Raw genomic sequence first — 15,655 nt, forward strand, 5'->3', positions numbered from 1 at the left:
AGTATAAGAAAGCAAATGCTATGACTATGAAGAAAAAAAAATCCCAGGACTATTATCAGAAACCCATATAAAATAGTGCAATACTTTTATTTGGGCATGCCATTTATCCTTTCATTTATTCAGTTAGCCAGTTATATTCATCTAGTGCCTATAATAGTTAATGAAAGAGACATAGCCCTTGCTCACATCTAGCAGGAAAAACACATTAAGCAGGGTTTTCAAGTGTAATAAGTTGATAAAGAGGGATCCAACTTTGTCTGAAGTGTGATGGAAAATTGTCCTATGGAAATACTAGCCTGAGACTTGAAGGATGAATTGAGCAATTGAGAGAAAGGAATGTTGGGTGGGATGGGAACAGTGTTTCACAATGAAGGAACAACTTATGCAGAATTTGAGACAATACTTTTTAGACTTGAAAGTTCAGGAAGGCAGAAATATAGAATGAGGGATAGGATGGTGCTTAATAGAGCTGGAGATGTAAGAAATGGTTGGATGATACAAAGGAATTTGCACTATTTTCTAAGGACAAATGAATGTCATTGAAAGATATAATAAAATTTGTATTTTAAAAAGTTAACAGGAAGACGGCTGTGGAAGTAGGTCAGTGGTAGAGTGCTTGCGTAGCATGTGTGAGACCCTGGGTTCATTGCCCAGTACTGGGGGAAAAAATGTTACTGAGAAGGGCAACAGCAAAGAGTGGATACAGTGAGGTCAATTAGGAAGTAGTTGAAGAGATAGATGATAGATTCTTACTTAGACTAGGGTGGTGGTAATAGAGATGCAAAGAAATAGATTCAAGAGGACTTTAGGCAATGAAGACTTAAGGATCAATAACTTGATATGGGGGACTTGAAAGAGGAAGAAATCAAGGATATTTCTAGATTCCTGGCTGGAGTTTGGGGGTACAGTCTGGAATCATTTAGAAGGAGAATGATAAGTTCAGTTTGGGGTAAACTTATCATAACAGTATGTACACTTAATATCCAACAAGGTAAAGTAGAAACAGCACACTGTTATCCTAAAGCAAGGAAAAGTAATTGAAAAATTTTCCATTATTAAATCTCCCTTAGCTACTGCTAGTCAGGCATTAATGTTCCCGATACTTTCTATTAAGACCCTGAATACCATTCATTACGTGACCTATATCAGAGAAAGCATAAAGAGCCAACTTGTTATCATCTGGGCTTTTGTTCATCTTTGTTCAATCTTTTCTTTTTTCTGATCATTTACTGTAAGATATAGGATGTCTGAGAAATCCTATCTAAATGAAAAACCTTCTCCCACACAGCTTCCTCAGCTGCTGCAATAAACTTTCAAAAAACTTGCAGTCTTTACACAGCTCATACCTATTTTCTAAGTTGTCTTAAAGTTAGTTCATGAAAATCTATTTTCTTTTCCCAATATGGTATAATCTCCTTGAGGGTGGGAACATGTCATTCATTGCTTTTGTTCTTTCCTATCATGCCTATCAAAGACTAAAGTATCAGTTCCAACTGAAACCTAATTTCTTGAGTTCCTAGTACTGGGGATAGTGAGATATCAAGGACTCCTCTTTTTGTATGATTCATGTAAATAGAAATTATCAACAATTAATTGTTTAACTTCTCCCCCCTTTTTAAGGTATGGCTTCACAAGAGAAATCTTGTTTAAATACAAGGTAAGACTCAAAACTTTTTAATTTTTTTGCATTCTCTTTGTTGTTTATGCATAGACATTAAAAACAAACAGTCAATAAAGAACAGATTGTTGCTTTAGGAAAGGTGATGGGCCAGTTAGTCAGAATTCATGCCAACAAAATAGAGGAACAACAAGAAGCTCTCACCACTCAGAGTCCACCCCCCCCACTCCACTTGGACTAAACCACACTTTTTCATTGTGACTTTTTGTGTTGATTTCAGTGTAGATACAAACATAGTCCATTTCTTTAAAGGTACCCACTTGGGGATTTTTTTTTTTTTAACTCAGGTATGGTAAAATAGGCAGACTCAGAAATGACTGTCATGAAAGAAAAGGTTTTTATTCACAGTTCCCTAGAAATAGGAGGCACTACATACCACACTGGGTGGACCATGTGGGGAAGTACCAGAGTCCATCAGAAGGCAGAGGGAGCCAGAGTAACATGGACAAGAAACTTTATTGTGGTTTTCATGGGAAGGAACTGACAAAGGGTCTCAGTGTAATCAGATTTAAGATTGACTAGTTTGAATAATGTCAGCTTGCTCTGGAGCATGAGTTATCCCTAGTTGTCTGGTACCTGGCCCTGGGTGAGTAGAGAAATATTGGCCTTAAGTGTGAGAGCCTAATAAAAGATGTTATTGAAGGTGTGGGCTCTGGATTAGTTGGTTTTCATGTGAAAGGTGAATCATTTATTGTTTCTAGTAATTAGTTAGCCCTGAAGAGGGGCAGTCTCTTCTGTAGGATTGGCACTCCCCAAGATGTCAAAGTATCAAAAATACAGAATAAAAGCCATGATTAATACATGGTAGTTGGTTAGTGACTCTGGGGTGACTTCCTTGGTGTGGTATGAAAATTTGCTTTTTGTCCATGCATTGGGACTATTCAATAATCTGGACCTATCAGAAAAATAAAACTTACTCAAGCTCTTACTTACAGCTGCATGGAAAAAAAATCTTGCAAATCTTGGAAGAAGTCTATACCTTGCTCCCAATTGGTACAATTATTGACAATGAAATTCTGGTGATACATGGCGGGATATCAGAGTCCACAGATTTGAATTTACTCCACCGTCTAGAGAGAAGCAAAGTAAGAAGTAATATTTGCATGAATCTTATCTCAGAGGTTTATAATAGAATATGTATACCTCTTTTCATTTATCATTTTGAATTGATTTGAATTTTAGTGGTGACTTTATTTCTGAAAAGATTAGTACGAATTTTAAGAAAATCTATGATTGTATGCATAATAAAAAACTAAATGGGTAACTTCTATATGTGGAAAGTATTTTTTAAAAAAATTCATGTTGAAAATGGAAAAATGAGGACATGCTGGCATTTTATATAGTTTCTAAAAGTGAAAAAAATTCTGATTTTTAAAAGTTAAAATATCCATTAATTCATTTACATGGTGGTAAAATGCATGTGACATAAAATTTACCACTGTAACCATTTTAAAGTGTATAATTCAGTGGCATTAAGTACACTCACATTGTTGTGCAACCATCACCACTGTGACCACCATCCATAGACAAAACTGTTCATCTTCCAAGACTGAAACCATACCCATTATACAATAACTCCCCATTCTCCTCCCCTTTCCAGCCACAGTAACCAATATTCTACTTTCTGTTTCTATGAATTTGACTACTCTAGGTACCTGATATAAGTAGAATCATATAGCAGTTTTTTAAATTGATATGATTTCCCTTATACTTCAGATTGATCAGGATAATTATTTTTAAATACTTTAACTGTAAATAAGCATATTAAATACAGCAGAGGCAGAAAAGGAACCTGAATAGAACCTCTGAGAGAAGTGGCTATGTGGTATCTGTAAATATTCCACACCTAGTGAAGGGCTTCTCAGATGGGACTTACAGGGAAACAGGAGTTGTCTTCCTCCTCTACCAGAGCCAAGCTGGAGTCTGCATACTAGCAACATAAGGGGTGCCACATGGGCATGAGGACCAATAGAGCTGTGAAGCCAAACAGTGGCATATAGTCTTAGTGGGAAACCTGAACCATTACACCTCAGGAATTATAGTCAACTTTCAACCAATCTACACAGGGGGATCTAGAACTGGAATTGAATCTGATAGAGACAGAAATGTGATCCCATTGCACCTTGAGGTTTTGGAGCCTCTATACTTTTATATACATGTGAATGATAATATTAGTGTTATCATCTTTTCATACTTTTAATTTAAGCTTAATATACCTAAACTAGGTCAGATGCCCTTTATATACTCTCAAACCTCTTATATATATCCTTTGTAACACTCACCATAATTAATAAGGATTCATGGTACTATTCTTCAATATATCTCCCCACTTCTCCAGTTCACTGATAATACCTCAGCACCTGAGATATAGTAAGTACTTAATTTTCACTAAATATCTCTTAAGAGATTTAAGACTAAAGCAGGGCAAACCTAAGACAAAACTGGATAGAAACATTTTTATAATATCTTTTGTGAGTCTATGGTGATTTTTAATTTTTAAAATTTGTTTTAATTGGTTACACATAACAGTAGAATGCACTTTGCTACATCATATAAAATGAAGTATAATTTCTCATTCTTCTTGTTGTACATGATATAGAATCACACTGATCGTATAGTTATATATATGTATATAGGGTAATAATGTCTGATTCATTCTACTATCCTTCTTACCCCTAAACCCCTTCCCCTCCCTTCACTTCCCTCTACCTAATCTAAAGTTACTCTATTCTTCCCCAGCTCTCACTCCCCCTATTGTGAGTTAGCATCTGCATATCAGAGAAAACATTTAGCTTTTGGTTTTTTGGGGATTGGCTTATTTTGATTATCATGATATTTTCCAGCTCCATACTTTTACCAGCAACTACTATCTTGTCATTCTTCCTTAAGGCTGAGTAATACTCCATTGTGACCGTATTTTCTTCATCCATTCATTTATTGAAGGACACCTAAGTTTGTTCCATAGTTTAGCTATTGTGAATGGAGCTACTATAAACATTGATGTGGCTGCATCACTGTAAACATTAATTTAAGTCTTTTGGGTATAAACCAACATCTATGGTGATTTTATATACCTCTTTGCCCATTTCACTGAGAGACTTCCATACTAACTGGATTATACTTTTGTCCTGGTTTAATTGTTAATAGTGCCTCCTTCTACTCTAAAATAGTATCCCAGTTGCAATAAATTGTAAGGTCATCCTAAGTTTAAGGTCCTCTTTCTTACAATATCAATGAATAGTCAAGTCAATAAGATGCTTTGATCAAGATGAGAGAGTCAGTATAAACTTAGTGGAGAACTGAAATCAATGAAGTTGAAATTTTAAAAATTAAAAAATCAATGAAACAAAAAGTTGGTTCTTTGAAAAAATAAACAAAATCTATAAACCTTTAGCCAAGCTAACCAAAATAAAGAGGGAAAGAACTCAAATTATTAAAATTTGTGACAAAAAAGGAAATATCACCACAGACACTATTGAAATACAGAGACTAATTAATAATAACTATTTTGAAAATCTATTCTTCAATAAATTAGAAAATCTTGAAGACGTCAACAAATTTCTAGAGACTTATAACCTACCCAAATTGAACCAGGAGGCTATAGAAAGTTTAAACAGATCAGTTTCAAGTAATAAAATTGAGAATGCTATCAAAAGCCTTCCAACCAAGAAAAGCCCAGGACTGGGTGGATTCTCAGCTGAGTTCTATAAGACCTTTAAAGAAGAACTAACACCAATTCTCCTCAAATTATTCCATGAAATAGAAAAGGAGGAAACCCTTCCAAATTCATTCTATGAAGCTTGTATCACCTGATACCAAAACTAGTTAAAGACACATCAAGGAAAGAAAGCTTCAGACCAATATCCCTGATGAACATAGATAACAAAAATTCTTAATACTAGCAAATTGCATAAAAAACATATTAAAATATTGCACCATGATCAAGAGTGTTTCATCCCAGGGATGCAAGGTTGGTTCATATGGAAATTAATAAATATAATGCACCACATAAATAGATTTAAAGACAAGGATCACATGATGATCTCAATAGATACAGAAAAAGCATTCGACAAAATACAGCATCCATTCATGTTTAAATCATGAGAAAATCTAGGGCAAGTAGGAACATATCTCAACATTGTAAAAACTATATATGACAAACCCATGGCCAACATCATTCTAAATGGAGAAAAACTGAAAGCATTCTCTCTAAAAACTGGAACAAGGCACTTGTATTCAACATAGTTCCTGAAACTCTAACTAAAACAATTAGGCAAAAGAAAGAAATTAAAGGGATATGAATAGCAAAAGAAGAGCTCTAACTATCTCTATTTGCTGACAACATTATCCTATATTTAGAGGACTTAGAACACTTCTAGAGCTCATAAATTAATTCAGTATAGTAGCAGGATATAAAATTAACACTCATATTAATTGTGTTCCTATACACCAGTGATGAATTAGCTGAAAGAGAAATTAGGAAAACTGTTCTATTCACAGTAGCCTAAAACAAAACAAACAAACTTGAGAATCAATTAACAAAAGAGGTGAAAGACCTTTACAATGGAAAACTACAGAACACTAACAAAAGAAATTGAAGAAGATCTTAGACAATGGAAAGATCTCCCATAATCTTGGATAGGCAGAATTAATATTATCAAAATGGCCAAACTATCAAAAGTGCTATACAAATTTAATGCAATTCCTATTAAAATTGCAATTTCATGCTTTATAGATATAGGAAAAGCAGTCATGAAATTCATTTGGAAAACTAAGAGGCCCAGAATAGCCAAAGCAATCCTTAGCAAGAAAAGCGAAGCAGGAGGCATTACATCACCTGACCTTAAATTATACTACAGAGCTATAATAACAAAAACATCATGATACTGACACCAAAACACATGTAGACCAATGGTACAGAATAGAAGACATAGAGGCAAACCCATATAAATACAATTCTCTTATACTCGACAAAGGTGCCAAAAATGTACTTAGGAAAAAAGATAGCCTCTTCAACAAATGGTGCTGGGATATCAGCAAAATAGCAGGATATAAAATTAATCCATATGTAGTAGAATGAAATTTAACCTCTCCTATCTCTACCTTGCACAAAGCTTAAAGTGGACCAAAGACTTAGGTACTAGACTGGAAACCCTGCACCTACTAGAAGAAAATGTAGGCCCAACACTTCAATCTGTTAGCTTAGGAAATGACTTCCCCAACAAGATTCCTAAAGCACAAGAAGTAATATAAAAAAATCAACAAATGGAATGATATCAAACTAAAAAGCTTCTTTACAGCAAAGGAAACAATCAAGAGCATGAAGAGATAACCTAAAGAATGGGAGAAAAGCTTTGCCATCCACACCTCAGATAAGGTGTTAATTTCCAGTATATACAAAGAACTCAAAAAGCTTAATACCAAAAATAAATAATCCAATCAATAAGTGGGCAAAGGAACTAAACAGATGCTTTTCAAAAGAAGAAATACAAATGGTCAATAAATATATGAAAAAATGTTCAACATCTCTAGTAACTAAAGGAATGCAAATTAAAACTACATTGAGATTCCATCTCAGTCCAGTCAGAATGGCAATTATCAAGAATACAAGTAACAGTAAATGTTGGTGAGGATGTGGGGAAAAGGGTATATTCATATATTGTTGGTGGGGCTGAAAATTAGTGCAATCACTCTGGAAAGCAGTATGGTGATTCCTCAAAAAACTAGGAATAGAACCACCATTTGACCCAGTTATTCCACTTCATGGTATATATCCAAAGGAGTTAAAAATCAGCGTAGTACAGTGTACAGCCACATCAATGTTTATATTATAGCAGCACAATGTACAATAGCTAAGCTGTGGAACCAATCTAGATGCCCATCAACAGATGAATAGATAAAGAAATTGTGGTATTATTCACAATGGAATATTACTCAGCCATAAAGAATGACTTTGTGGTATTTGCCAGTAAATAAGTGGATCTGGAGACTATCTGCTAAGTGAAATAAGCTAATTCCCCCAAAACAAGAGAATGAATGTTCTCTCTGATATGTGGATGCTAATCCACAATAAGAGGGGAGAGGAAGAATAGAAGTTCAGTGGATTATACAAAGGGGAATAAAGGGAAGGGAGGGGAGGAAGAACAGGAAAGACAGTGGAATGAATCTGACATAACTTTCCTATGTACATATATGAATACACCATAGTGAATCGCAACATAGTGTATATCCACAAGACTGGGATCCTAATTAGAATAATATATATTCCATGCTTATATAAATATGTCAAAACATAGATTCTACTGTCACGTACAACTAAAAAGAATAAAGTGATTTTACAATTTTCATAAGATGTGTTTAAAAGTGTGAACCAGAGTGATTTTTCTTTTCTATAGATTAGGATTCATCTTTGTTTAAAATAAAGGCTAAACATAAAAAAAACACAGTAGATATGATTCTTGCCAAGAACAAAGGAACATGGTGTTTTTGTCTGTCAAATATTGGCAAGCACATGGCATGAATGCTATACTCTCCACCACCCACCCTGTGACTACTGCACTAATCAACCATGGCAGCCACTACCAATGGCTCAGAATGAAAATTTACTTTCCTGAGGTTAGCCTGAGCAGCCAGCCTCATGTAAGGCTTTTTGAGGTACTGCAAACAAGTCTCTGGAATGTCTACCCTAGCTCTGTGGAGACCCTAAGTTGAGAGCCACCCTGATGTAGTAAAGACTAGAAATTCTGATATCAGACAGACATAGTCAGATTTATATCCTGCTTCTGCCATTTCCTGGATGGTGATTGGATGAGGCACTGAAGTTTTCTAAGTCTCAGTTCCTACACCAATAAGTTAGAAATATCACTTTAGATTATTGTGAAGATTAAATTATTAACCTAGATGAAGAAAATAACGTATAGTAATACTAAACATATAGCTCTCCGATTCTCCCTTTTGTTTTTTTCCTGATATTTGGATCTGAAGTATGAATTTCAGTGATTAGGACAGACCCTAAGGGACATTTTTGGGCTAGCAATTTTCCCAGGATGCTTCAAATTTCATCCCCTTCAGGGATTACTGTTCCACTGGCTCATAAGACTGGTTTTATTTAAAAATTTGACTTCTATATAAATATATATGTATATTGCTTATGTCTTATATCCCTACTAGTGTAAGAACTAACAGTATAAATTTATATTAAATAAATATAATTAAACTGTGATGAAAGTAGTAGTCTTGAGCTTCTGAAGCTCTATCAGATAAGATACAAAGGTAGATTTCCAAGTTCAGTTTTATAATCCCCATGTTCTTATTCCATAGGACCCTTCAATTGTCAGATTATCACACTTCCTGGTTTGTACCTGTGATGGTGGTGTAATTTAATAAGGGGGGGTAGTGTTGAGGAAACCTAATGACAACTTCTCTTCTAAATTAATTGAAAGGATTTTGGATGTTGAGCAGGTTGGAGGTCAATGTAGAGGGATAGAAAAGAAAAACTCTATAAGACTAAATCTCTGGTATTCTTGAACTCCCCAGCAGTGAGTATTTCAAAAGAAGAAATATAAACAATGGCTAGTAGGACTCCCAAGAAAAAATGGTGGTGTGATGCCTTAGAGAAGCTAGGCAACGTTATCTCAAAATCCTAAGTGGTCTTGAAAACTGCAGAGCAGCACAGACTTAAGGAACCATGTGGCCTTGCCCTATGAGTTTATCAGAAGTGAATTGTGTTGATCTAGATTCAGAGGGCTTTCCTAGAATATTTTGGTCTGCCTAAGACCTGAGGACATTTGCCTGGGAAAGACAGAAAAGGTAGGCTCTGAACTGGCTAATAATAGCTGAGATAGAAATTTCCAACAAGCTCAGTGAGACAAGGCTTTAGAATAAGATCCTTTTCTTTTGAGGCAGGATCTTGCTAAGTTGCTGAGGCTGGCCTTAAACTTGGAATCCTTCTTGTCTCTCCTCCTGAGAATTAATAGGCCTGTGCTATCATATCCAGCTTCAATTTTATTTTTGAAAAGATTTCATACATACCATAGTTTTTAGTAGAAACTAGGAACCTACTCCAGAGAATTGTGAGCTGTGGTCACCAGTGTAGCAGAAGTATTGATTGAAATTGCTTTGTGTTAAGGTATGGTACTACAAAGACACAAGAATAAAATTATTATTTCAGGTTGTATAAGGGAATGCAGAGGGATTAGAATAGTTGAAATGCTATCAGAAAGACATTTTATTTTCCAACATAATCAATTGCTGACAGGTCAGACTGAGAACTACAGTACATTTACGTTAAGGGCTTCCAAAGTTTTTAATCCATGTCCCATTTAGAACTTTTCTGATACAGATGTACTTTTTTTTTTGTTTCTCCTGCAAAATACAACAAAATGAAAAGCAGCTGTCCTTTTAATAGATTTTTCTGAACTCCTCCAAGCTCCAGATGAAGGCTCAGAGGGAGACTAGTTTTCCCTGCACTTAACATCTTTCATTTCCTGTGATGGTGCCTTAGAAGCTGTTTAGCACCTGCATACGTATATGTGCCTCTGGTATCCTTTAGAAACTTTAATGTGAGTCTTTCCCTGTAGCGCAGTGTCTTTAGTTGAAAAATGTGCAAACAGAATTTAACAGGCCCACTTTACAGACAGCAGTGGATCAATGAGTCATAGGAGGTAGGAGAGTCAGAAAAGGTTTCTGTGTGTTTTTCATTGGGTTGAGGCACAACAATATAGACAGAATCCTAACTCTTACTGAAGTGTCTGCATGCAGCACAATAAGCAGAGTATTTCACTAAAACATGAATTTGTTTTATAGATGAGATCTGTGCTGATGCCACCAGTGTCAATAAATAGAGGCCATGCTACCGACTCTAAGAAAAGTAAAGGGGACATTACTGTTACTTCATCAGGAAAAGTCAAATCAAATGGTTTCCCTTCTCAACAGTTATCAAAGCATGAATGGGAACAGGTAGGTAATTAAAGTGTTCCCAGAGTGGCAATGAAGACACCAGCATAGATGATGTTGCACCTTACAATATATAGATAAAAGTAACTTACCTTTATAAGCAAATCATATGATTCTCTCAGAATTCATCACTGCATTTTGATACTTTTATTGAAATATAACTCATATATCATATAACTTACCCATTTAGAGTATATAATTCAGTAGTTTTTAGTAAACTTACAACTATCACTACAGTCTAATTTGAGAACATTTTTTTCAGTGAAGAAAGAAACCCCATACCTATTAGCAGTCACTCTCCATTCTCCCCTTTTCCTGCCCCCCCCCCCAACCCTAGGCAACCATTAACCTGCTTTCTGTCTTTATAGATATGCTAATTCTGAACATTTTATTGTAATGGGAACATACAATATGTGATCTTTCATGTCTGGCATCTTTTACTCAGCACAATGTTCTTTAGGTTCATCCATGTTGTAGCATATGTCAGTACTTTATTTTTTTTAATTGCTGAATGATGTTCTATATGGGTAGATCATATTGTATTTATTCATTTATTGGCTCATGGACATTTGGGTTGGTTTCCATTTTTTTACTGTTATGAATAATGCCTTTAAGAACATTCGCATACAACATGCAAGTTTTTATATGCACATATCTTTTCGTTTCTCTTGAGTATATATATGCAGTACATACTCAATATGAATTGCTGAATGATAAGGTAACTCTAAAGTTAAATATTTTGAAAAAGTTCCAAACTGTTAGCCCAAGTGGCTATACCATTTTACATTCTCATCAGCAATGAAGTTCTAATTTCTCCTCCATTCTCACCAGCACTTACTATTGCCTGTCTGCACCCCCCACTCTTTTGATGCTGGAGATTAAACCTAGGGCCTTGCACTTGTCAAGCACATGCATTACCACTGAACTACACCCTTTTGATTGTAGCCATCCTAGAGGGAGTACGGTGGAATCTCATGTGTTTTTGATTTATTTTAGATTGAGGAGATTTAAAAGACTGAGACACAAATAGATGTTTGTCATTCTGATCATTAAAATCCATATGTCAGTGAAAGTTTCCCACTTTTTGGTTTGAAAATTATTAGTAAACAATGTTGCAAATACTTAATTTCTCATGCAATTACCATCCTAAGACTCCTGCATCTCAGAGGATAGGTTGTTGTTAAGAAAAAAAGAGATGGTTTCTATGGAAGAATTTATTTCACTTAAAAAGAGCCCTTAATAGCATTTTTGTTTGTGAGCTCCAGAATTAAACCTATGTTACAACTATAGTCTAAGAAAACCTAGTCAAATGAATAATTTCTAAACAGATAAGAAATGTATAGTCCCCAGTACCCCTTATCCCCATACACAAAATGGAGATTTCATGGAATGGATTCTGATAGAGATGCTCATTTCTTAAAAATTGTTATCCCTTATGATCTTGAATCAAAGAAAATAAGTTTTAGATATATCTTTCTCATTTCATTAATAACAACTGAGACCAAAATAGGTGAAGTGATTTGCCCAAGAGGACATAGATAATTACTTGAAGAGATGACTTCTTGACCAGTGCTTATTCTAGTTCAACAGAGTTCCATCATATGTAGGTTTAATTTATGTAGATTTCAACTGTCATATATGGCAAAGAGCGCAAAAAAAAGAAAAATACTGTAAAAATTTATTTTTGTAAATAGTCTTTTTTACATACTATTTTATATGTATATACATAAACATAATTATTATATAGGATTATATAGATAAAACCATGTATAATGTACTTTCAGGATAATTTAAGAGGTTTTTCCAGGGATAATTTTTCTATAAATGATTCATATCCTTGTAGGAATTGAAAACTTAATCCCTTCCTAATAAAATATAACCCCTTGTGTTTTGTGTTTGAGCCTTCATTATACTGCAGATCAAAGATGAATTAGTTGGTGTAAAAGCCAGATATGACTCAGTTTAAAATGCAAATGCTATTTTTGTCATAAACAGCAGCATAGTAAAGGTGTTGCATTGTATTTATTTGTACTGGTTGTGCCCATGTTAGAATTCAGTGAGGAGTAAGGAAACTGCTGGGTTGATTCTTTTTTGGAGTGGTTTTTATTTTGAACTCAATCAGTCTTCAAAAAACTGCAAGTGTTTGATCTGTGCCTTGTGCAGGATTTCTCTAGTTTTGACCAAATGCTGACCATTCCAGGGTGGTTGTCCTGCCAGTTCTGTTCTTTCCACCTCTCTGCCCTTTCCCTCCTTTATTTCTAGTTTCCCTTCAATACTAAACCTGTAATGGGTACACAGTCAGATTTAGTAGAGCAACCATTTTGGGTTCTTAAGACCTGATTTGGTCCTACTAGAATAACTGCACAACTTAAAACGCATGCTTTTTCATGCCCTCAAAAGAAACATGTGGAGGTGGAAGGGCTAAAGGTATACTCAGCAGTAAAACACTTGCCCAGGATGCCCAGCACTTGAGGTCCTAGGTTCAGTTACCAGCACCAGCATCAAAAACCAAAACCAAAAGAAAAAAAGAAATGTGGAAAATATAGACTTTCAGAATTATAGGATGTTAGAACTTTGAGGTACTTTACTGATCAACTGGCCCAAATGCCAGATTTAAAAGATTTTAAATGTGGGACCCAGAGAGTTTTCCTAGGTTTGTTGCTATCTTTAGTGACAAAGGTAGTTTTTCTTACTGCTCTTGAAGTTCTTATAGGAGAAGTTTAAATAAAGACATGTTACACTTGTACATTGGAGCTGTAAAGAAAGAGCTTCCAATTTTTCATGAAAAATATTCTTAGAAACTTGGGTATTCTGTCCTGGGTATCATGTGACATGACCTTGCCTCTTCCACACACTTACCCCAAAAGAAATGTTATGCTAATAAAACTCTATGGATTTAGGAGAATACCTGGTAGAAATAAGTCATTGAGCAAATGTATTGCTGAAACTGAGAATGTCCATATCAAGTTGGTAAAAGGGGAAGAAGATTCTTTAAGAATGTTCTTGAATGAACAGCTTTCTCTATTTGTGGTGGGAAAGAGCAAGCGCTTCCTCAGGCTATTCAACAGGACAAAAGCTCCAGGCCCAAGTCCCAGCTGGGTGAGCTACCTAATTTCTTTGAATATATTAAGAATGCCTAATGTGTTCCTTATGGGGAACTACTTTCTTCTATGAACATGACAATGAAACTATTTTAAAAGAAAAGAATGGACAAATGTGTTGACCCACTCCTGTAATCCCAGCAACTTTACTGCATGCCTGTAATCGCAGCAATTTAGAGGCTGAGGCAGGAGGATTGCAAGTTCAAGGCCAGATTCAGCAACTTAGACCCTATCTCAAAATAAAAAGGCCTGGGGACAGAACTCAGTGGTAGAGTGCCCGTGGGTTTAATCCCCAGTACTTAAGAAAAATTATTCTGGAAAGGATGCATGGAGTAGATGAGTATGAAGCAATTTTAAAGGAGGAATGGAAAAGAGCCTTTGGTATACTTTGGGTTAGTATATCTGGTAAATAAGTTGGAATCTAGAAAGACAGACTCTCACTTATAGGGAGCAGCCTAATTTGGTTTGTTCTTCCAAGGTCGTTGACATTCTGTGGAGTGACCCCAGAGGAAGAAAAGGCTGTTATCCAAACACAAGTCGAGGAGGAGGCTGCTATTTTGGACCAGATGTTACCTCTAAGATTCTCAATAAATACCAGTTGAAGATGCTCATTAGGTCTCATGAATGTAAACATGATGGGTATGAAATCTGCCATGATGGGAAGGTAAGCTAACATTGTTGGTGACATCCTCACAGACATACTTCCCCCAAGAATAGAGTCTTCTCATCACAGAGTGTGTCTGACCTAGGAGCCCATAAGAAGATATCTTTCCTAGTAGCAAACAAAAAGCAGACACTGGCGGATTCATATATAGGTTGTTTGAAAGGCCCTCACTCTCCCATACCCTAAGAGATATTTGACTTATTTGCTGATCTTTATTAATCCCAGAAACAGATTAATGAAATTCTGACACATGGCACTAAGTACACACACAGAGGCTTCATTCTTTACTTATTGTAATACACCTCTCCTGTACGGTTAAGAATGTACTTTTCCTCACAGAGTACATGGAAGGCAGCAGTGAATCCACTTTGTTCTCTTCCACTTTTTGCACATTCCTTGTGCAGAGTACAAAACACACTTTCCTTCAACTGGCTGAATAGGCAGTCTCCTGCTAGTATCTCTCCATGGTTAGTTTTGCTGTAGCCATGAGAATGGAATATAGTATTCTGCTCCTTCAGTGATGTTAATAAGGTTAGAAGAGGTGAGGACTGAGGAGATGATTCCCGTCCTCCTCCATTGACCTGGTTAGCCTCTTTTTCTATAGTGAAGAGCATTAAATAACAATCAATACCAAATTGTGTGGCATTTCTTCCTTTGCTTTTTCTTAACTATTAATTTATTTTAGGCTCATACTAATATTGTAAGATAAGCAAAGTGAGTATTTTTAGGACTTCTTTATAATGAGAAAATGGATAGAAAATAGCAGTGGTTTATCTGAAATGACGTGCTTATCATGATAGAATTGGGCCTAAGCCAGGTTTTCTGTCACTGACAAGTATTTCTTTCCATATTTCACCATACTCCTAAGGCTTGTTCCTTCCCAAGACAGTGCATGGTTTCATAGTCTTGGCACTGTTTCTCTGCCCTTAAAGCACTGGCTTTGTGGAGCCTTGAACCCTCTAAGTTGCCTTATTCAATGAATGAAGTTACTCAGCTCCAAGCAAAAGAAAAAGACTGAGCTACTAGACAAGTTTTATTTTGAATGCTCAGATGTAACAAGATAAGAAAATAAGGGATTTATCCCCTTGGAACATTAGAATTTGCAAAACCAAACACTGAAGAGGATTCTAAGATCTGGCACTAAAATTATACATAGGAATGCAGGGTCATGCACTGGAGATATTGAATGAGTGTCTAGGAGGTAGTACTCCTGGAGACACCGAGTGAAAACCTTTGTTTTCCTCCAGTGGACTCTTT

The 15,655-nt window shown here is 35.7% G+C and overlaps 1 protein-coding gene across 1 annotated transcript in view; it reads left to right on the plus strand.

Moving 5' to 3' along the window:
* Ppef1 (protein phosphatase with EF-hand domain 1) overlaps nt 1-15,655 on the plus strand; it is a 101,637-nt gene that overhangs the window by 66,124 nt on the left and 19,858 nt on the right. Inside the window, exons 8-11 of the mRNA XM_077107501.1 lie at nt 1,621-1,657; nt 2,614-2,763; nt 10,484-10,636; nt 14,213-14,398. Coding sequence (XP_076963616.1) covers nt 1,621-1,657; nt 2,614-2,763; nt 10,484-10,636; nt 14,213-14,398 — 526 coding nt within the window. The remainder of the gene's footprint in view (nt 1-1,620; nt 1,658-2,613; nt 2,764-10,483; nt 10,637-14,212; nt 14,399-15,655) is intronic.

Source organism: Callospermophilus lateralis, chromosome X (genome assembly GCF_048772815.1).
Source record: "Callospermophilus lateralis isolate mCalLat2 chromosome X, mCalLat2.hap1, whole genome shotgun sequence".
In the NCBI taxonomy this organism is placed as follows: Eukaryota; Metazoa; Chordata; class Mammalia; order Rodentia; family Sciuridae; genus Callospermophilus; species Callospermophilus lateralis.